At 38.4% G+C, this 22,768-nt stretch overlaps 2 protein-coding genes and 1 long non-coding RNA gene across 3 annotated transcripts; 2 read left to right on the top strand and 1 right to left on the bottom strand.

The window, feature by feature from the left end:
- The first annotated feature begins 261 nt into the window (after positions 1-261).
- xpa (xeroderma pigmentosum, complementation group A) lies at positions 262-4,344 on the top strand. The gene is made up of 7 exons (XM_052581481.1): positions 262-427; positions 1,092-1,276; positions 1,380-1,490; positions 1,674-1,779; positions 1,999-2,164; positions 2,972-3,089; positions 3,322-4,344. The coding sequence occupies exons 2-7, from the start codon at positions 1,099-1,101 to the stop codon at positions 3,474-3,476; spliced, it is 834 nt and encodes a 277-aa protein (XP_052437441.1). The 5' UTR covers positions 262-427; positions 1,092-1,098; the 3' UTR covers positions 3,477-4,344.
- A 9,436-nt stretch (positions 4,345-13,780) lies between these two features.
- Positions 13,781-14,941, bottom strand: LOC127976910 (uncharacterized). The gene is made up of 3 exons (XR_008158043.1): positions 14,763-14,941; positions 14,086-14,140; positions 13,781-13,905 (listed from the first exon to the last, which is right to left on the bottom strand). It is a non-coding gene; the product is annotated as an uncharacterized LOC127976910 (long non-coding RNA).
- An 18-nt stretch (positions 14,942-14,959) lies between these two features.
- Positions 14,960-22,256, top strand: LOC127976715 (uncharacterized protein C4orf54-like). Its single transcript, XM_052581363.1, has 2 exons — positions 14,960-19,111; positions 21,470-22,256. The coding sequence occupies exon 1, from the start codon at positions 14,960-14,962 to the stop codon at positions 19,103-19,105; it is 4,146 nt and encodes a 1,381-aa protein (XP_052437323.1). The 3' UTR covers positions 19,106-19,111; positions 21,470-22,256.
- Positions 22,257-22,768: the final 512 nt, after the last annotated feature.

Here is a 22,768-nt window from a genome sequence, read left to right as displayed (position 1 = left end):
ACAAAATTTCTCAAGAGCAATTTTTGAAGGGGGCACAAATAATCCAGCTAAAATTGTACCTTGAACTTAAATCATAAGATGCATTGTATATGTGCAAAAAAAAAAAAAAAAAAAACTTGTCGGTTACGAAATATAAATAACATTGATCACCGGATTCTGCAAGCTCTTCAAATGAGAGATCTCGGTCGCAATGAACAAAGACTTTATAAACAGCGATATTGTAATGCGTTCCTTCTCCACGCAGTTCCACAGAAGATTCACTAGATGGCGATGTTGGTCTGGTGGTGCAATACAATCAAGAGGAGAAGAACACCACAACATAGTTCATTACTTCACGATCATTAAACTGAAACGCTGGATTGACATTTTCAAGATTTCATTTCATTTCTTCTTGGACCGACTATAAAAACAGAAAACAAAGTTTCCGGTAAGACATCGCTTTATCCACTCCTTGTCGGTAGGAAGCTAAACTCTTTGCATTATGTATTAGTAGCCAACCTACATGTTGCCATTACCACTTCAAATGTATAATATGCAATATATTTGATTGGGGATTTATCTAATATTTTATGTATTGATAAATGTGTATGTTTATTCCTACTGATCTTGTTGATTAAAGTAACCAACTTACGTTTATGCTACGTGTAGCCTATATAATATTGTTTCCATTTTAAGTTTAGAATATTATATTTGATTTGGGATTTCTGTCCTATTTTATTAATGCATTTATTAATATACTTATTCATTCATATTGATCTTATCGATTGTGGTTAAGTACTTAAAAGGTTTTGCTATTTGGTCACGATATATTTCCCTAACTTATATCCGGTGGTACAGTAGCCAATTATAGTTATACTATATACTTATTATATTATCATTATCATTGTAGATGTGTAATATATGAAATCTGATTTGGGATTTCTCTAATATTTTAAGTATGTTTTTATTTATTCGTTCATTTACTTATATTTATCTTAATTATTGTGGTTAAATGTTGCTTGTTGTTTTTTTTTGTTTGTTTTTTTTTGGTTCTCTGCCAATTTAAAATGAATAAATGACTAAATGTGTCCAAATTGGTATTGTACACACAGACTGATCATGAATGAGCCAGAAGCAAGTCATTCTCAAGTTGAGCCACCGGATGCTGCAAACTCTTCAAATGATTCCAGTGTGTCCTTAACATCGCACATGTTGGCCAAAATTGAACGGAACAGACAACGCGCATTAATGCTCAGACAAGCCAGGCTTGCCAGTAGACCATCTTCAGCTCCAGAAGGTTCGCCTTGAATTAACATGTTCCAGAATTTGCACGGATTTCACCTGTTTAAGATTGTATAGCTAATACTAGGGTGTATAATAAATAATCTGTCTTCCCTCAGGAGCTACTTGTGCTAAAGTGGCCAAAATTATAGACTCGGGTGCAGGCTTTTTTATTGAAGAGGAGACAACAGAGGATGAGCAACAGGAAAAGAGAGTGGTTGAGCAACCAGGTAATCAAAAAATGGCATCTCTGATCTATATATATATATATATATATATATATATATATATATATATACATATACATATATATTACTCAATAATAAAAATGCCCAAAAATCCTGCCTAACAGCTTTTCCTGCAGAATAAACATCCTTTATAATTCTGAGTGACAAATTGTATGTGTGTTTCAGCCCCAGTGATGGAGCCTGATTATCTGATGTGTGACGAGTGTCTAAAACCATTTATGGACTCCTATCTCAGCAACAGTTTTGATCTGTCTGTGTGTGATAAATGCAGGTATGGCATCCATTCATAGTAGGTTAAAACATACGGTTAAATGAGTGTTACAGATCATACTGAGTTTAATGGCTAGAGCTGTTGGTATGTTGTTTATCTTCGAAATTTAGTTTCAGTTGTTCATTGTGTTTCCTGTGCACCTGCAGTTCAACAGCTGCTCAAAACAAGCACTGTAATGTGCATGCATATTTCATTTTATAATTGCATTTGTTTGCATAGAGACAACGATGTGAAGCACAAGCTAATATCCCGCACGGAAGCCAAGCACAATTTCCTCCTGAAGGATTGCGATCTGGATCAGAGGGAACCACCACTGCGATTTATTCTGAGGAAAAATCCTCACAATCCACGTTGGGGAGACATGAAACTCTATTTAAAGACACAGGTTGGTTCAGCACATCCTAAAGCCAGAGCTGTAAATAGAAGCTGATCTCATTCAACCCAAATATTATCCTCCGATCCCTTCTACGGATAAAGTTGGAAGACAAACACCTCTTCATTCTTCTCTTTATGAAACAACCGTCAAGCAGTACAAACCAGTCCTCACATCTGCCTTTATTAGTCACATACTGTACAAAAAACACACCATTAGTTGAGCCATTTGAAAAAACAAGTTTGACACAATGACACTTAATCCTGAGAATCAAATGTAAATTATTATGAGAACACTTTTCAGCAGGGTTCTAGTCAATAATGCTACTCAAGTAATAGCTTACATGAAATATTAATGAAAAATACTTTTACAGTTTTATTAATCTTGGTTCATTTCTTTGTTCTGTCGTTTATAATATTTTTGCTTTGTTGAAAGGAGTCCGTAGGTGCTTTATATGGTCAAAATTGTGAAATATTATTACAAATGATAATAACCGTTTTCTGTTTTAATATATACAAAAATGTAATTTATTCCTGTGATGCAAAGCTGATTTTCAGCAACTTTATTCCAGTCTTCAGTGTCACATTATTACTAGATTTAATAATAATGACCATTTTTGTATTTATAAATTAACTCTAACCTTGATTAATAAATAATACAAAAGAATATTTTTTTCATTGTGATGATATCTAATGCATGAAGTTTACATTTTGAATCTTATTATAAAGTGTTACCATATCATGCATCTTTATCATGAATATTGTTGGTTTGTTGATATTTGTGTATATACTGTATAACTATGTTTCTTTTTACATTAAGGTGGTCAAGCGCTCTCTGGAGGTGTGGGGCAGTGAGGAGGCTCTGGAGGAGGCCAAGGAGAGTAGAGAGGAGAACAGGGAGGTGCAAAAGCAGAAACGCTTTAATAAAAAGGTTAAAGGTATGAAAGCGGATGGGTCTGCTGCAGTTACTCTAGAATAGTCAGACAGACAGATGTTAAATGTGCTCTAAAATCAGTTTCCACTTATTAAGGTTACAAGCTTTAAGAAATAATGTACTGATTAGCGATACCTTTAAATCAGTGTACTTTTGAATGAATCGACTGCGAATCTGTCTACATTTGGTCACAGTGTGTATTTATACATTGATCTCCATCTTCATCTGGCTTTCAGAGCTGAGGCGGGCCGTAAGGAGCAGTATGTTTAAGAAAGATACCAGCATTCATCAGCATGTTTACGGCCCAGAGGAGCTGCTAGACGAAGAGGAAGATCTCTACAGGAAAGTGTGTCAAACATGCGGACATGAACTCACTTTTGAGAAAATGTAAATACATCTTCGAAGTCTTCCTGCTGTGGCTACTGTTCAGGGAACAAGCAGGGTCCGGATCCAGGTTAGCAAAGAGTAATCCTGATATCGACACATTCTCTTGGATTGCAGTCCAGGTACCAATACAGTTTTGCATCAGTTTCCACTTGAACCAGTTTGGAGTATCTGAAACGCCTAACCAACACAATGGTGCTGTTTTACATTCATTCCTTTCTGAAGTTTAGAAATGTCAGCATTACAGTAGTGTCAGAAAAGATTAGAGTATGTCGCTCTTGATTTAGTCACAAGAGGGCACTGTAGAGCTACTATTGTCAGAAAACTCTACTGCCAAAATGACAGATGAAGGTTGAGTTTTTTTTGTCGGTTATGGGGGAACACTGCTGAACATACTCTGAATCTGTGCAATGATGAAGAAAATACAAATTGTAATATTAAATATTACATCATATCACACTGTAATTACAATCTGCCCTCTCAAATGTGATATTATCATTCCTGAATATCTTAACGATGAGGCAGAAGCACCGAATTAGTCCAGAGTTGAAGTTGTAACAGGATCTAATTTCTCACTCTCCAACCTCGTAAAGTCCAGTGCCTGTTTGTCCGGTGAGAGAGCTTGATGATTCCATACGTAGACGAAGCGATTCTCTCTCACGGTGTTGTGTTTCAGTCTGTCTGTGTGGCTATTGAGAGTATCAGACTTCCCAATTCACAAGAAACACCAATGCACTCATTCCTAAATGGCCACTTTCTTCTTCACCTTTTATGCCAAGGTTGACTAGATACTTTTTGCTGTATTAGAAATAATGAATTTGGTCTATGAAATGTAAAAAAATAATTTGTAATAAATGTTCTTTCATCTTGGGAAATGTTCCTCCATTCTGTTTACATGATCGGCTTTTATTATCTGATGACGGGCGGCAAACATGCATATTCTTATTCTTCAGGGGTACTGTTACGACCCGGCTCAAAGTCACAACATAAAGAGGGCACTTAGACAAAAATAGGTTTCAATACAGTTATAAATTTATTTCAAATTAATCAAATAATGTCTAGGGTCAAAGTATTAAAGAATAACCAATGAATCAAATCAAATAGCTGTTAGAAATTGGGTTTGTGGAGTTGTGGAAAACAAATGTGAACACAAAATATCAACCCACTCTTCAAACAAACAAACCAAAAATGAGAGAGCGTGATCACAGCTCCATGAGCCTCTTAAATAGGGTGCCACAGGTGCCAATAATTAACACTGGAATCCCGCCCATCCAGGAGGAACCTGCAACCTTAACCAAAATAAGAGAAAAATAGGCAGGGCTGTAACACCTCAATCAACAAAATGTTAAATAACCTAAAGTATTTAACACAATAAATTTAGCAAATAATAAAATAAACAAATATGTCAAAACATTTACAAAAAAAAACAGGAGTATAGAATGTCATACACGAGACAGTGCATCGGCTAAAACATTCTCCTTTCCTTTGATGTGATGAATTTGTAAAGGAAAAGACTGCAAAAAGAGACTCCATCTCATCAACCGCTGGTTAGAGTTGCAACTTCGCTGCAAAAAAACTAGTGGATTATGATCAGTCAACACTTCAATTGGGTTGCCACTACTCAAATAAACCTCAAAATGTTGAACTGCTAAAATCATTGCCAAGGCTTCCTTCTCAATTACAGAATAATTTCTTTGGTGGGAATTAAACTTTTTAGAAAAGAAGCAGACTGGGTGTTCAATACCTTGATCATCGTCCTGCAAAAGAACTGCCCCTGCCCCATTTTCACTTGCATCTACTGCCAGTTTGAAAGCATTTTTAAAATTTGGCGCTGCCAAGATAGGGGCATTAACCAACAGGGCCTTGGCATTATCAAATGCCTGCTGGCAACTGTCTGTCCACACAAAATCAATTTTTGGACTTAACAAGTCTGTAAGAGAACTCACTACACTAGCGAAATTGGGACAAAAGGCACGATAATAGCCGGTCATTCCCAAAAATCTCCTTAGATCTTTACGAGACTGAGGAACAGGGAAATGATCTATAGCTTCAACTTTAGCCCGAATAGTTCGAACTTGACCTTGCCCCACAATTTTGCCCAGATAGGTAATGGTTGCTTTGGCAAACTCACATTTAGCGAGGTTAACAGTCAGATTAGCAGCCAACAAACGGTCTAAGAGCGCTTTAAGCTGAGCTACATGACTACTCCAGTCAGGGCTGTATACCACAATATCGTCCAAATAGGCTTCACAATTGTCTAACCCAGATATTACTTGGTTAACTAACCTTTGAAAGGTAGATGCAGCATTTTGCATTCCAAAAGCCATAACCTGATATTCCCATAGTCCATCTGGAGTCACAAATGCTGACATCTCTTTGGCTCTGTCAGAAAGGGGAACCTGCCAGTAACCTTTTAAAAGATCTAACTTGGTTACATACCTGGCAGAACCCACCCGGTCAATGCAGTCATCCAATCGGGGCAATGGATAAGAATCTACTTTGGTTAGAGCATTAACCTTACGAAAATCTGTACAGAACCTCATAGACCCATCAGACTTTGGCACCAAAATACATGGAGAACTCCAGGCACTTTGGCTTGGTACAGCAATTCCATGTTCAACCATATAAGCCACCTCCTTACTCAACAGTGCACGCTTTTCAAGACCCACCCTGTAGGGATGTTGCTTCACAGGGGCAGCACCTGAAACATCAATATCATGCACTACCAGATTAGTTTGGTTAGGCACATCTGGAAACAGTGGTTCATAAGAGCTAATCAGCTCTACAAGAACAGACCTTTCAACTTGAGGCAAATAAGATAGATAAGCCTCAAGATCAAACAGGATTTCAGAATTATTTAACCGAGGTGTAGGAACCATCACTTCACTGATTCCTTCTGAAACTACTGGAGTACAAGGTAACACCACCATCTTCTTGGTTAAATCAAAACTCCCTTCTCTAGTAAAATACTCTTTCAGCATATTAATATGACAGAGACGACTTTTCTTTCGTCTGCCTGGAGTAGAAATGACATAGTCAAGATCACCAACCTTGCGTTCAACTGTGTAAGGCCCTGAAAAACGGGCCTGCAACGCAGAACCATGGACAGGAAGCAAAGCCAAAACTCGATCCCCTACTGAAAAAGATCGCTTTTTAGCCCGCTTATCATACCAGGCCTTCATCTTTTTCTGCGAGCTAGCGAGATTAGAATTGGCAATTTCACAGGCTTTACTAAGCCGATATCGAAAATGGCTAACATAGTCCAGTAAGTTGGAAGAATCTGTTACCTCAGCCAGCCACTGTTCCTTCAACAATTTCAAAGGACCACGGACATTATGTCCGAAGACCAATTGAGCAGGACTAAACCCCAAAGACTCTTGCACAGCTTCTCTGGCCGCAAAAAGCATGAGATGTACTCCTTCATCCCAGTCCCGCTGAAACTCAAGACAGTAGGTTTTTAACATTGTTTTCAAGGTTTGATGAAACCTCTCGAGAGCCCCTTGGGACTCTGGATGGTAGGCACTAGAATGACAATGTGAAATTCCTAACTGATCCAACACCTGCCTAAAAATCCCAGACATAAAATTGGATCCTTGGTCAGACTGAACAGTCTTAGGAAGCCCAAACATTGAAAAAAACTTTAGCAAGGCCTGCACTACCACGGGAGCTGTTATTTTCCTTAAAGGAATAGCCTCTGGAAAGCGAGTAGAAGCGCACATAACAGTTAGTAAGTATTGGTTGCCATGTTTGGTTTTAGGCAAAGGACCAACACAGTCTACTAAAACTCTACCAAATGGCTCCTCAAAAGCCGGAATAGGATGCAAAGGAGCAACAGGTATAGTCTGATTAGGTTTACCAGCTACCTGACAAATATGACAGGTCCTGCAATATGCTACAACATCTTGTTTTAGACCAGGCCAATAGAAATTTTGCAATATACTATTATAAGTCTTATTCACACCAAGATGTCCTGCCATGCTACAGTCATGTGCTAGCTTGAGTATGTCTTTACGGAAAACTTGAGGTACCACAATCTGAAAGACATTTCCCCACTCATCCTGTCTAGATAATGATTGTGGGCGCCATTTTCGGATTAGGACCCCATCCTTTTGGAAATAACCACATGACAATTCATTTACTTCTTGTTCAGTGCTCACTTCCTCAAACAGAGAAGATAAAGAAGAATCCTTACTCTGCTCTAAAATGAGCTGATCTCTGGTAATTGCAGTCTCTTTAGGAGGAATCTCCTGGGATTTTTCTAGCTCTGCCTTACCTGACACTATTAAAGATTTAACAGGCACAACTTCATCTCTCTTCTTTTCATCAAACACCCTTAAAAAGGTATCAGCTAGATCGAAATTAAAATCTGCTCTTTTTTTATCGGTAGACTTAAAAGTCTGTTTAGACATAGCACGAGTCACAGCACATACTGGAAAAACATCAGGAAAAGATTGAGACAGATCAGAGTTCTCACTTGACATAGGGACCTCAATAACTTGAGCATTAGGTGTGACCTTGACACCAGCCAAATCATTACCTAAAATAAATGAAACCCCTTCAATTGGCAAACAAGATCGTACACCCACCACTACCTGACCAGACACTAATGGTGATTTTATCTCAATGCTATGTAGAGGAACAACAGCAGAACCCATTTCAACTCCCCTTACCAACACTTGAGCTCCTGTAGCAGTCTGGTTAGAGAGAGGCAAAATTCCCTCAAGTAATAAAGACTGTGAGGCTCCTGTATCTCTAAGAATACTCACTGGAACACCACTTTCTTGCCCTGGTAGAGACACAACTCCTGTGGTAAGAAAAGGAGCATAATCTGTTAAACAGTCACTAGTACCCAAGTCTCCAAACTTCAAAGACTGAACCCCAAAACATTCAGCACTTTTTTGTACAGGAAAATGGCTTGCAGCAGCCAATCCAACTGGCTTGGTAGATTTTGCTTTCTTACCAAGAACAAAACATTCTGATATCCTATGCCCTGGCTTCTTGCAATAAAAGCAGATGATGTTTGCCTTAGAAGAAACCGCACTAAGCTTGCTAGAGGAAGTTGAAAAAGAGTCAGGTCCGGCCAAAACAGCTTTACTATGATCCTGATAATTTCTTCTTGGGTTATGGTTTCCATATAACCCTTTATGGGTTAAAGCGAACTCATCAGCCATAACAGCGGCATCAAACAATTTGGAAATCTTTTGTTCATTTAAATATGTAGCCAGAACTGCTGGGACACAATTTTTAAACTCCTCTAAGAGAATCAAGTCACTAAGCTGGTCTTTAGTTTCCACTTGCCTAGAAGCACACCACCTAACAAACATGTTCTCCTTTTCCCGCGCAAATTCCACAAACGTCTGCCTATCACTTTTGATGTAATTTCGAAAACGTTGCCGATATGCTTCAGGTACTAGCTCGTAAGCATGAAGAATAGAAGTTTTAACTGTATCATACACAGCACTCTGTTCTAAACTAAGTGATGAATAAACCTCTTGAGCCCTACCTGTAAGCACACATTGTAAAAGCAACGTCCAAACATCCTTTGGCCACTTCAATGAAGTAGCGACTCTCTCGAAGTGGGAGAAATACTTCTCTACCTCTTTTTCAGAGAATGGAGGAACCATTTTAATATGCTTACCAATATCAAAAGCTTGCCCTACACTTTGAGAAGACTCTGAAGGTACTACAAAAGGTGAAACAGGGGGCTGACCCTCAGGTGTCCTACCTGCCAACTCTAACTCCATTTTTTTAAGGACAAAGGCACGCTCACGCTCCCTTTCCTGGCCCTCCAATTTCCTCAACTCAAGTTCTCTGTGCAACTCCTTTTCTTTCAAAGCTATTCTATCATGTTCTAAGCGACACTTCACTGCCTCCAATTCTAACTCCTTTTCTCGTAACACCATCTCTTTTAGCTTTACTTCACTGTCAACGTTACTTGGAACATGTAACTTTGCAACTAGAACTCCTTCTTCCTCTAAAGTGCCCCTCAAGTTCTTTAAGATAGACTCCTTAAGTTTTTTATCACTTTTAGTGAGCTCTATATTATAATGAGCAGCAACCAACAAAAGCTGCTCTTTAGTGCACTTCTCAAGTGCTTCCTCTGAAGGTTCTTTTAGAAATTCTTCCACATTGGAAGCCATTGCTAAAAACCTCTAAGTTTTCAAACAAGTAGCCACTTTAGGAGTTCACACGAATCAGAACAATATCCTTTAAATATACTCCACCAAAAAAAAAAAAAATATTTACCTTATACACAACTCCATTTCCACAAAGTTACTTAATGGTAATTTAATCTACACCAACAAATCAGATTAACAAATCAGAATCAGTCCCCTTATCTTCTCTATGGAGAACGAATACAAAGGTTTAACAAAACCCTCTCCGCAAGTAGCATGCCAACAATATAATACTCTTACAAAAAGAGATTAATTCATAAGTCACGCAATCACTCCTGAACTGCTGACAATATTCAACAAGGTAGCTACCACGAAACTGCATGTTAATTAGTATATTGACTCCCTACGTTTGTTATTGGTGTAAAATTACTTACCAATTTGAAGAAAGTGGGGATGAAAAAAAATGCTCTCTCAAAAGCAAACAAACAAAATAAATTTCACAAGTTCCCAACACTAGCCATTGATTCAAAGTACCACACCAATTGGCATGGATACTAGAGAACCACTCCGGTAAAACACTACACAAACAAAAAAAACGAACCTCTCTAATCTTCAAAGGCTTACCAGGCTCGGGGCCACTTTAAACGCTGAACTTCATGTCACCTGGTAAAAACCAGGCCCTGAATAGCGCACCCCCAACAGAGATTAAATCTCCACCCGGGATACCTTCAAAAATAACAAACTAACAAAACAAACTAACAAAACAAACAGTGCTCCGTTGGAAGGATTGACTAGCAACCCAGCTGGACCACTCTACCTAACCGGAGTCCTCTATTAATCCAATAACTATGAACCTTTTCCATGCTCCACTCTCAAAAAACTTGAAAAACAAGTCACAAAACCCCAACTTCAAACAAGAATTTGATCCCGGACGAGCCCCCAATTTATGTTACGACCCGGCTCAAAGTCACAACATAAAGAGGGCACTTAGACAAAAATAGGTTTCAATACAGTTATAAATTTATTTCAAATTAATCAAATAATGTCTAGGGTCAAAGTATTAAAGAATAACCAATGAATCAAATCAAATAGCTGTTAGAAATTGGGTTTGTGGAGTTGTGGAAAACAAATGTGAACACAAAATATCAACCCACTCTTCAAACAAACAAACCAAAAATGAGAGAGCGTGATCACAGCTCCATGAGCCTCTTAAATAGGGTGCCACAGGTGCCAATAATTAACACTGGAATCCCGCCCATCCAGGAGGAACCTGCAACCTTAACCAAAATAAGAGAAAAATAGGCAGGGCTGTAACAGTACGTACTGTATGATTGGACCACATGTCCATTTTTGTCATGGCAAAGCTTGCGTGTGTGAGTGAGAGTGTGTGTGTGTGTGTGAACGTTCCTTTTGTCATGGTGTCCACTAAGGCAGGGTTACACATGCCATGCATTGGTGACATTATTTGTGTTTGCCTTATATTTTGTTAGCGTTTTAGTCGCTGAATTAATCTCCAGTAATGTCCTGAAATGTCACTCCTGAAGTTACCAAATAAATAAAATATGACAATAACTTGATAGTTTCTTATAAGATACAAATGTAGTATTATATACTATTATTCAGTACGATTGCTAATATTGTTATTCTATTAAAATCTTAGATACAGTTTATTAATACAGTTTAAAATAGCTGTTTCTGGATTGATGAAATGTATTCCTGTGCTGAATTCTCAGCAGCCATTACTCTATTCTTCAGTGTCAGAGGATCCTTCAGGAAGAAATTATTTACTATTATTATCAATATTGAAAACACTTATGCCTTTTTTTTTCAGGATTAGCTGATGCATAGAAAGTTCAAAACAACATCATTTATTTGGAATATATATATATATATATATATATATATATATATATATATATATATATATATATATATATATATATATATATATATATATTTATATTTTGTAACAGTCATAAATGTCACTTTTAAAGAATTTCATGCATCTTAATGACCCCAAACGATTGAATGATAGTGTATGAGCAGTTTGTGGGTTGGTTTTCCATCATTTATAAGCCACATGGCCTGCATATTCACTTTGTCAAAACCCACGTAAGTTATGGACATACAGTGGATGCAGAATTATTTGACCGTTAACGTCACAAAGGTTAATGAATTCATTCCTCGGTAGGGCATTCCTTTTAGTGGGGCATTTTTATGTCTGTTCTCATGCCTGGTGCGTTCTTATGACCTAATTGTGAAGTCTCAGCATAGCAGTTCTGAAATTCAAAACCATCCACACTTTTATCATCATTCACTCTGACTCAAATAATGCACACAGTGACATGAGACGAGCTACCTGCTAAATTGTATTGTAGTATTAGATCTGTAATAATAGATCTGATAGTTACAGGTGAAAACTTACTAATAATATATAGAATAGCTTAATCTGAGCTTGAATGTAAACTACAAAGAAGCTTAATGCATTTGCAGGCACATTTATTTAGTGCAGAGTTATGTTGTAATTTTAGCTTTTGCTAGATTACATTTTTTTATTGATTGTCTTTGCGCTGCTGCTGATGTCCCATAACCTCTGCTGACCTCGGGTCAATGTGAGGCCAAAGGACTAGCAATGCAAAGAGTAAGAGAGAAGGACATACCACGCTAAAGCCTGTGCTTTGATTAATGGCACTCATGATTTGCCACCTGCTGTTTTATGTGGCCCTCTGTGAGTAACTGATCTCGAAGTGCTTGCATGCGCAGCGTCCACATTTTAAATAGCTGCCTAAATTTAACTACTTTGTGGAGGTCGTTAAAAATTCAGACACAGGCAAGTTTGTAAGCAGCTTTCGTTCTGGTGTGAAAACGGCCTCTCTGAACCATCAACGTAGTCCGTTACAGCTGTCTTAGTGGATCCATCTTTTACCCTTTCAGGCTCGTGATGGTAATACATGAGATGTGTGCGGGCCCATTTAGTTCATATGCAAATGCTTTACATACTGTTAGCAGGTCCTCTAAATAGGTGCCTCATACTCTGCTCCTCCACAGCTCTGGAGGATAGATTAACCACTGCCAGGTACAGCCTAACAACTTTTTTCAGTTTTTGATACATTTTTCACTAAAAATCTCTACTAAAAAGTTTGTAGGTTTGTTTGTTTTTTTGGTGAAAGTTTATATTTTATTTGGTGTTAAGTTACATTTACCACTTTATAACAATATTCAATAATCAGTAAAATTTAGTTAGACAACTGTAAAATGCTTAACAATTCATGTACATTCATACTGTATATCAGTAGTTCGGTGAAGTTGTATGTTTTTATTTCTTAATATAAAATATGAATGAACAAAATATTTTTACAGTACCTTTCAATCTTGGTAAATGTTAATTACTACACTTAATAATAATAGTAACTCATTTAATTAAATGTTTGATTAATTAAATGTAATAACTAATTAAAATTGTAATATTTAAATTAAATGAATTAACATTAGTTATTTTATTATGAATGCAAATCATTTCAAATGTAACGGTACAATATTTATAAATGAACATAATTAAAAGAATTAAAAAGTTGTTAACCTTAATTTACTTAATGTTAACAAATTGTTAAACCCTACTGTAAATATGTATATATAAATATATAACATTAATAAAATATTTCCTCTTCTTTATGACTAAATGTTAGTATTTAAAAGCAAATGACACATGTTAATGACATATGTCACACTTTAGCATATATCTTTTGTCACACTTAGCATATTTTCTCTCATAAGTTTATTTTTGAAGTTCAATTTCTTGGCAACATGTATGGTTATTGAACATTCATTGTTATTGCCCAAAAAACCCTATAGTAGTCCTTTAAGCGGTAGTCTATGCCAATTTGGATTTATTGTGGATGAGCTTCCTTGCATTTTACATAAAAGTATTAATTTACAAAAATATGATAAAATTAACAGAAAATCTGATTTTAAAGTTACACTGATTTACTTGATGCTTAAAAGATTTTACTTTGTGTTTGTAACCAACATAAAAAATGAAAATGTAAAATTTAAATTTAAAGTTGTATGTTGCATTTTAAAAATGAGGATTTATAGGCAAACATGCTGTTATACGACTGAACGTCAACATCTTAGATTTGTTATAAAAGTCTGTGTTGCCTTCTTTTTTTATGCCATGATTTAGGCTGTCACGTCCCTCACACCTCTGCAGTTGTTCTTTTCTCTCTCTTTGTTGGGTTGTGGCCTCATGTCTCTTTCCCAGGGCCAGCTTTGCTTTCTGTATGGTTGGCAGTAGGCACTGGCTCTAATACGGGCATGCAGCTGTCATGGGCCAGAGGCGGACATTGATAACATTGAGTTGACAACAAATGTTTCTATACTCTCGTTATGTGAGCGGTTATGCACTTCTAGGAGTTGCACGCCCACAATAGACCCACGGCTCTTCTGAGCTTAGTGTTCTGCTCTAAGCTTTGTGGACTATGACATGATGTCTAATAATACCTGTGTAGAGTAGTGGAGAGTGGGGTATGATGTGTTGTCCGTTAAATCTTGGAAACTGCCCACAATATTCATAGTGAAAAAAAAAGAAACTGATAAGCATTGTTTGAATTCTACAAAATGTCTTTTGCATGTCAAAATAAACTTTCTACACAAATATTATATAATAAATTTATCGAGGTCAAAACATAGATATTTAAAACTTGTTGATTAATTAATCATGCATTATTCTGGCAAGGCTAGCTGTGAATTATTATACATGAGGCATTCTTCCTAAAATACTAACTGTCAAAAGCTTTGGGTTAAGATGTGCAAGTGTTTGAATTAATAGTTACTGAATTTGGATGAAAACCTTAATATTATATGGCTAACCATCACTAAAAATCTTGGAGGGAACCAAATTTAAAGGCATGCCATTAAAGAGAATCCCACATAACAAAGAAAAATTATCAAGGATTTATTTATCTATAATTTCTCACGTATTCCCCAATATCTAAACTTAACCCTTAACATGACACAGCTAACCTTTAACGTTGAAATATTTCCACACATCCTGAAATATAATTATGTGTAGTTTAAGACCATCTAAAAAAGTGTCTAGTTAATGTCAGCTATGCATTTATCATAGCATTACGTCATTATCATTACTAGACCTATGTTTAGCGATGAGGGGATCATACCTGTGCAGTTAAGTGGACATCTCTCTCTCTCTCTCTCTCTCTCTCTCTCTCTCTCCTCCCTCTGTCGTCGTAGCAGCGTCTCCCCTCGCTCACTTGTCACTTGCCCCTCGCGCACAGGACCAGTTCACTCACTCACACAAACCGTACTACGGTCCGGTGTCAGAGGCAACACCACTGGGACGCTCCTTTAAGAGCAGATGGAGACACTTCAATCGGTCATCTCGATCAGAGAGGACACCGGACCGTTAAAAAAGCAACTGGCAGACACAAAAAAGCACTGCGAAAGAGACGATCACGGCGAAACAAATTATGTAGACCTGGGCAACCCATCGGACATGAAGTCTGACAGCACAAAGACAGTAAAAGTCACTTTCACAGGCGAAGGGAACCAACTGGCTATATTCAGATGTAAAGGCGACGCTTCTATCTCCGGGATAAAGAGTCCTGGGGAGCGAGAGGAGACTGGAAATGCCGATAAAAGTTCATCGAAAGCATGTCACGCGGATAAGTGCCATACCGAGGGACTTTATGGAGAGCGCGCTCCGCTGATAGATGATTATGTGGACGCGGGAACGGATGTACAATCCGAAGATCCAACGTCTGAGTCGTATGAAACGGAGGAGTTACAATACACCGACATGTACTTGAACAGTCGCTGCGAGTCAAAGGACAGCACGAGTGTAGCGGACGTAGAGCCTCACTATATAACGACGCACGAGATTCAGTTGACCGAGTTAGATCACGATGTGGATTACGAGTTTGGTCGCGGATCCTGCTGGGATTTGGAGGATGATAATCTGGTATATTCATTTGTTGACTACGCATCATTTGACAGCGTCAAAACGAGTCTGGGAAGAATCCAAAGCAAGTCCAAGAGCAATAAAATCCCTCCCACTGCACGCGCAGCGAAGCTTTCCGCCACAGGTGCTCTGGTCAGCACCGAAAGTGAACTTTGGGAATCCGATAAATGTGCCAGCTCGGATGAAGGCGCCAGACAGCAAGGAAATTCGACTGGACATGTTCACCTGTCAATCAAAACGTCTTCGCGCGCAGTCAACGCCCCTGCCGGTGTTTTGGGACAGAGGAATGTCCGCTTTCACACCAGACGTGCAGGTGAGCGGAGTCACTATTCGTTCAAAAGCTCTGACTCCAAAAGCGAGACCATGTTTGACCGCTACTTTATCCCACCTCCGGGTCGCCAGCACCTCGCGAGCAAACAGAGGGGAAAAGACATCAACGAATATTCCAGTGGCGCGTCCAGTTCCGTCAGCGAACTGGATGATGCTGATAAAGAGGTGCGTAATCTCACCGCGCGCTCCTTCCGGAGTTTGGCGTGTCCTTACTTTGATGCCATACATTTGAGCAGCTCGAGTGAGTCCTCTATGTCAGAACACGGACTGAGTATTAACAAATGGTCCGCTTTCGTCGACTTAAATTACGTCAATTTGACACGTGAGGCGCAGAACAACTCTACGCCTGTTATGGAGGTCGATAAAAGCACCGAGTGTGCAAATCTAAAAGACGTGGTTCAAACCAATACACCTAGCTCTCAAACTAAAATAGTGTCGATGAAAAATAACTTGAACTCGCAGCAGGCGTCTAAGAAAATTGAGTTACGAAGCATGCCTGGTGAAACCATCACACATACTGAAACCTTCAACTGTAACGTCGGGATACCTGCGCGCGAGAGGCGCGCGAAACGCGCTCTGGATGCAATGATGTCACGTTCCACAGCTGATGTTACGGGCACCACGCCAGCCAATGCAGGATGTAAAGCAGAAAGTCCGTTCGGGGAAACCTTGGAAGATGCCCATAAGAAAGCCATCTTTGCTTCTAGTCTTTTGAAAAATGTCATTTCCAAGAAAATGCAGTTTGAGCAAGAGTGTAAAATGGAAAGAGGTGAAATATGTGATACTTATCCAGCTCCATCAGTCTCCCCTCATGCTAAGGATTGCAAAGAGACTGTGAAGGGATTACAAAGACAGACTTCAGAAACCGACTCAGGACACTCTCAAGGGGAACTCGGTGATGCAACAGACCAGCCACAAGAGAATCCATGTTCAGGTGCTGCTGAAATCACAGAGTCGCCCTGTGACCCAGAAACAACCTCTAAATTAGACCTATGTGAACCACTAAAGACTTCTTTGACCTCCAGCCAAAAGAGTGCTTTCAAAACCTGGAAAGATGGAGAGCAGGAAGCACAAGGTGATGGAGAATCTCAGTGCGCACCGGGGGAGTCGTCACCACTGCCAGACACCTCAATCCGACCTGTGATGGAAAGCAGTGAAAGTGTTGAGGGCGAGAGTAGTAAGATGATTAAGATGTCTCACTTGTATGTCCCTAGCTCGCAGCTTATGCCTAAGGAAAAGGAAGCTGCCGGGATTTCATTACATAATATGAAAGTGACTGGAGACCTTGCAGAGTCAGATGGGGGAGGGTGCAGAAAAGTGAGTTCTGGCCAGCTCCATAGCCCTATGGACACAGACCAAACCACAAAGTGTCAAAAAGCACCCGAAATCAAAATACAGCTGCGAAGTGTTAAAGAAAACAAAAGCAATCAGTTCAATATCACCAATCTTTTTACACCTAATATCCATCACAACCTCAGCGCTAAAAAGGCGACGATCGAATCTAAAAGTAATTTGTCGAACATATCAGACAAAGTACCGCATTTTATGGTGAGGGATATTAGAGATAGTAAATGTAAGTTCCAGACACCTATTCATCAGGTTAGAGATGTGCGCAAATTGGTAAAAAGCTCATATCGGTTTGTAGCACTTGAAGATCCTTGTGGTTCATCAGAGATGGCATCCACAGGATTACGAGAGGAGAGCAAGCCTGTTAATAGGGGACCTGTCAATAAACCATTTCCTACACCAATGGTAATAAAATGCCAGTCTGTGAACAGAAACAATGCCACAAAACCTTCCAAGCCTGTTAACGTGGGTGAGAGTATGGGTGAAACGGTGAGATTATCCCCAAATCTCTCAGAGTGGGCTGCTAAAAATGAAACCTTGCGCACTGCACCCGGATTGGCATGTGCTAAACAACCTGTGACTGAACAGCCAGAGTTTAGCTTAAAAATTAATGCTAAATCGGCAAAACAAAAACCAGAAAAAGCAGCAGAAGGCGCAGAGAAGAAACCAGAGTCGAAGGCTTCAAATCAAATAGCTCTTGAAAAATTAAAGGCAGCTGTGAAAACTATGGAGGAACTATACGTTTTTGATAGGAATGAATGGAAGCGAAAAACACAAGCCCCGCGACCAATCACGGACAGTCACGTGCTGTCACTCATTACGCGAGAGGAGCAAGGAGTCACAACCAAAACCGAATCTGAGAACGAATATGGGAAAGTGGACACAAGCTTGCAGGTGCATGCTGAAAAGTCGACTGTGACCTCGAGTTCTGTTGTTGACGAGGATAAAGTGTGTATACCAACAGGTTCTCATGACCAGGAAGACACAGCTAAGTTAGTAACCCAAAAGGTAAATTCTTTCAATGACAAGTGCATTTTTAGTCTGTGCAGTAACCTCAAAGCACCTACACGTATAAATACACCAAATGACAGCACTCAGCAAATGTCTTCTAGCAGAAACTACACCCTTAAATCTTATAAAAGTGAGGAAAAGCACCAGAAAGAGCAGCCAGACTCTGACAATTACCTAACGATCCCCATTAAAGCTCACACTTCAGATTCAAAGCCCTCACAGGCATTGGGCTCACATCCAAAGCCTTCATATAAGTCCTTGCAACGCTCCCCTATCGTAATGGAGTCTTGGTCTCCTGACAGTCAGACAGCCACGATATATCACCACGCCATCCCTCTGCCGCCTGTACCTGCCGCTCAACCTCAGCTACTCTGCCTCACACCACCAACGGACCTCCCACCGCATCACATCCAGCGCAAGATCCTGCTGGACCCCGCCACTGGCCAGTACTACTTAGTAGACACCCCTGTGTCCATGCAGCCAGCTGCCCAGTGCTTTTACCATCCCGAGACTGGTCAGTACTTGGACATTCCTTTATCGCTCACCCCAGTGCCCGTGTCTGTCTCGCCGGTCACCCTGGGTCCTGCAGCAGCCTATCCCCCCACTTACTTGGTCTACCCTTCGAGCCTGCCGCCACCCCATCTACACCCGGTCCCCCAGTCCCAGTCATCCACTTGCTCGGAAGGCGAGGATGTGGTGGAGACGGGCAGCATGTATCTGATCCCGCAGGGCACCGCAGTTCCCAGCAGCACCACCAAACCAGTCATCAGTATTACATCCCAGCAAGGTGCACGTATTGTTGCTCCACCCTCCTTTGATGGCACGACCATGAGCTTTGTGGTGGAGCATCGATAACAGAAGGTAAGTAGCCACTGCATGACTGTGTGTGTGTGTAGAGTAAAAAAAAAATCTATGAATCTCTTTAAGTTGAGCAACAAAATATAAAATCAAGTTACTTTTATTTAAAATAAATATTGCTTTCTTGGAAATTATAAATTGATATCAAATGATAAATTAATTTGTTTCAGCCAAGTATGGTGTCCCATACTCAGAATTTGTGCTCTGCATTTAACCCATCCGAAGTGTGTGTGCGCACACACACACACACACACACACACACACACACCCGGAGCAGTGGGCAGCCATTTATGCTGCGGCTCCCAGGGAGCAGTTGGGGGTTCGGTTCTTGCTCAAGGGCACCTAAGCCGTGGTATTGAATGTGGAGAGAGAACTGTACATGCACTCCCCCCACCCACAATTCCTGCTGGCCTGAGACTCGAACTCATTAAAAGTATGTAACATTGTGACCAGTTAAATGAATTAAAAAAAGGCCAATCATCATTTGTTTGCTGATGCTATTGATGCAGTTTGATGTTTGGTTGCACTTAAATTCAAACATTTTCAAGTGTTGGTGTTTTTTGGTTTTGTTTTTGGGTTTTTTGGCATAAAAGTGATTAGTATTAAATCCCAAGGCTTACAGTGAGTGAAGATTGCTTATTAGTAAGAAAAGTAAGAAATATTTAGGAGTAAAACGTATAGACAGACAAAAAAGAAACGTGTATCATGTCTAACACCTTTTTCTGATTTTGTGTCTGTATAGGTATATCATTTATTACTGTGTGGGGAAAAAGTGAATGTGAATGAATTTCTGAGTTTTACAGTGTATAATACACATGCATATGCTTGGGCCTGAATATTAATGAAAATATGAGACTTTGGTATGCCTGTGTGGTGTATTGACGTTGCTTCATCATGACAACAGATTTTATCTATATATTTATTCATTTTGATCTGAATCAAAACAACATGACTAAGAATAGTGTCAATAAGCAAAATCAAATCAAAGGAAACAAGACTCAAGACTGCTTGACTTTTGCATTGATTAATGTCTCATACACAAAAAGAGAATGTCACAATGATTTGACAGTATGATGTTGATGTTGTTTTTACAATTGCTCATTATCAAGTTTTTTTTTACGATGTGCATCGACAAAATCATAGAAATATCAAACACTGGCAAATATTGCTGGCACTTAACAGTATGCGTGTGTGAGTGTGAGCTGGAGTGTGTGTACGTGTGTGGAAAGGTCAGTAGGCGAGTAAAGTATTTGTTGTGCTGAGGCAGTAAGATAACAGCTGCTGGGGCCTATCAGAGGACCAACAAGCTGCAGCAGGGTCAAACCTTTTTATAGAGAGTGAGAGGGACCTTCGTATGTGAACTTTAGAGATTTAGCAGTCTGCTGCATTACTGGCTGCAGCGATGAAAGCAATATGGTCATTGACTGCATGGTGAAAGACATCTAGCATTGTCTTTCAGACTTACTCTAATCTTTTGTTTCATGGCATTCCATTTATGTTAATCTGCATGATGTACAGTAGTACATATAAAATGTGATGAAAACAATATCAAGTTTCTGACATATGGGCCTTCCTTTTATTATGAGCTTGAGTCCCAGGGGATGATTTCGAAATGAAAAACACCCCTTTTTCTTCTTATTTGTGTTGCTTCAAATTTAGTTAATTTAGTTAACCCGGACACCGATACAGATTTTCAACATTAAATATGGCAGCTATGGTAATCTAAATATAGAGTTAAATAAATAATACGTATTAAAAAAAAAAAGTATATTACATTTCAAGGAATTCAAATTCAAGCTATAATTATTCAAGGTAAAAATTCAAAAATCAAGATAAATATTATTTATTTGTAAAAAGATTTCTTGGTTACATTTTATTTTAAGGTGTCTTTGTTACAGTGTAATTCTACATTCAAATACTGAGTAATATTAATCAACTTCATGTGCTTACTATATGGTTAGGGTAAGGATTTGTGTTTGGTTTAGGTTACTTGCATGTAATTAAGCATAATTAATTTATATTAGTAATTAAACATAACTTGTGTAACAAGGACACCTTAAAATAAAGTGTTACCAATTTCTTTTAAATTGTGTGTCATTCCAATCTAGCTGTCATATTATGCAGAAAAAATATGAAGTTATTAATTTTTAAAAGACCAAGCAGCATTTTGTGTGTGTGTGTGTGTATAGGACATTTTTAGTAGACAAATTAATTTTACTAAGACCTTTTTTTTTTTTTTTTTTTTAAGTCCACATGGCCAAAATGTGCACAGTTAATGAAACCCATAAATAATTGTAAATCAAGCATCATTATTAGATTATGATTAATTTGATTCATCTGTTCTCTCCTTTTCCTTCACAGGATGGTCTGTGTCTGTCTGTTGGAGTGTCAAAAAATTCCTCAGACATGTTTCACAGTTTCCCACATCTGTCTTCATCAATTCCTACCCGGCGTTGCCTCCTGATCTGTGACTTTTGCAATGTTCAGATGCTAAAGATGAAACATTTTAAAGCAGTTTTACAAACTTGTGTAACATTTGCAATTTATGTACGTAGTCTTTTTGAAGCAACTAATTTTTTTACCCATCCAGCACAGCATAATTAAGAGAAAATGTTGTTCGTTCACTTATCATTTTGTTGTATAAAGTGTTTATATTTTTACATTTTTATGTACTCCTTTTTACCTAAACCTGTACTAGCAAGTTCTGATTGAGTAAAGCATGGCTTGTGTGAAAGAGAGAGACAAAGAGATAGAGAGAGAGTAACCTTTTTATGTGTGGTGTTTATGTTGTGTGTGTGAAAGAGAGACAGAGTAAGACGGAGTCTACTTTCTCTCACTGTGATGAGAATTATGTTTATAGAGATGGATCATTGGTGAGTATTGTATAGTGTCAGTGTATAATAATATTCATGATGATATAATTGAACTGAAAACACTTGTACATTTAAACATTGTCTCAAGCCTTATGTTGCCAATTACCTCAGTTTGCAGTGCAGGCATGTTGCTATCTCATTTTGCCTTCACATTATTTGCTTTTGTTGTGTTTTCAGTAATCTTTCATACCTGTTCATTTCCTTTTTGTTACAATGATCGCATATTAAAGGTATATGGATCTGCAGGCAAATCTATGTACCAATTTTAGAAGGAATGCATTGTCATTTTTTAAATGCTTATTATACATGTGATATACAAATTGATTCTGTAAAGATGATGACACTAAAATTTCATAATAATAATAAAATAACCAATACATAATGTTCCATCATGAGAGCTGCTACCACTTCAAAACATGACCCAGTAGAGGAAAAACGAATTAAATATATATTATATGGTATTAGACGCACATTCTTTTATTAAATAAGAACATAAATTATTATGCTATAACCTGCTTAGTTACAATAAACTATAACGATAATTTTGATACTCATACTTACTTATGATATATAAATGCAGTACTAGGTATGCTGAAGAGTATTTTGGAAGAGTTTTTTTTCTGAATAATATGAAATAGAACAAAAGTTTAATACATTTCATACACTAATAATAAAAAAAAATTAATAATCCACCAATAAAAAACAATTACAATGCTACAACCTGTTTAATAATAACTTATTTTGATATTTACTCATTGTGGTACTCAGTGTGATGCACAAAAAAGTT

This window comes from Carassius gibelio, chromosome A1 (genome assembly GCF_023724105.1).
Source record: "Carassius gibelio isolate Cgi1373 ecotype wild population from Czech Republic chromosome A1, carGib1.2-hapl.c, whole genome shotgun sequence".
NCBI classification, from domain to species: domain Eukaryota; kingdom Metazoa; phylum Chordata; class Actinopteri; order Cypriniformes; family Cyprinidae; genus Carassius; species Carassius gibelio.
Note: the sequence above shows the minus strand (reverse complement) of the source record. Positions and strands in the feature narration are given on the sequence as shown.

Bases quoted from the DNA above. Each gene is read 5' to 3' on its own strand.
- xpa (XM_052581481.1), top strand. From the start codon at position 1,099: ATGAATGAGCCAGAAGCAAGTCATTCTCAAGTTGAGCCACCGGATGCT. The intron at 1,277-1,379 runs GTTCGCCTTGAA...GTCTTCCCTCAG, and splicing joins ACCATCTTCAGCTCCAGAAG to GAGCTACTTGTGCTAAAGTG. The intron at 1,780-1,998 runs GTATGGCATCCA...TTGTTTGCATAG, and splicing joins TCTGTGTGTGATAAATGCAG to AGACAACGATGTGAAGCACA.
- LOC127976715 (XM_052581363.1), top strand. From the start codon at position 14,960: ATGGAGACACTTCAATCGGTCATCTCGATCAGAGAGGACACCGGACCG.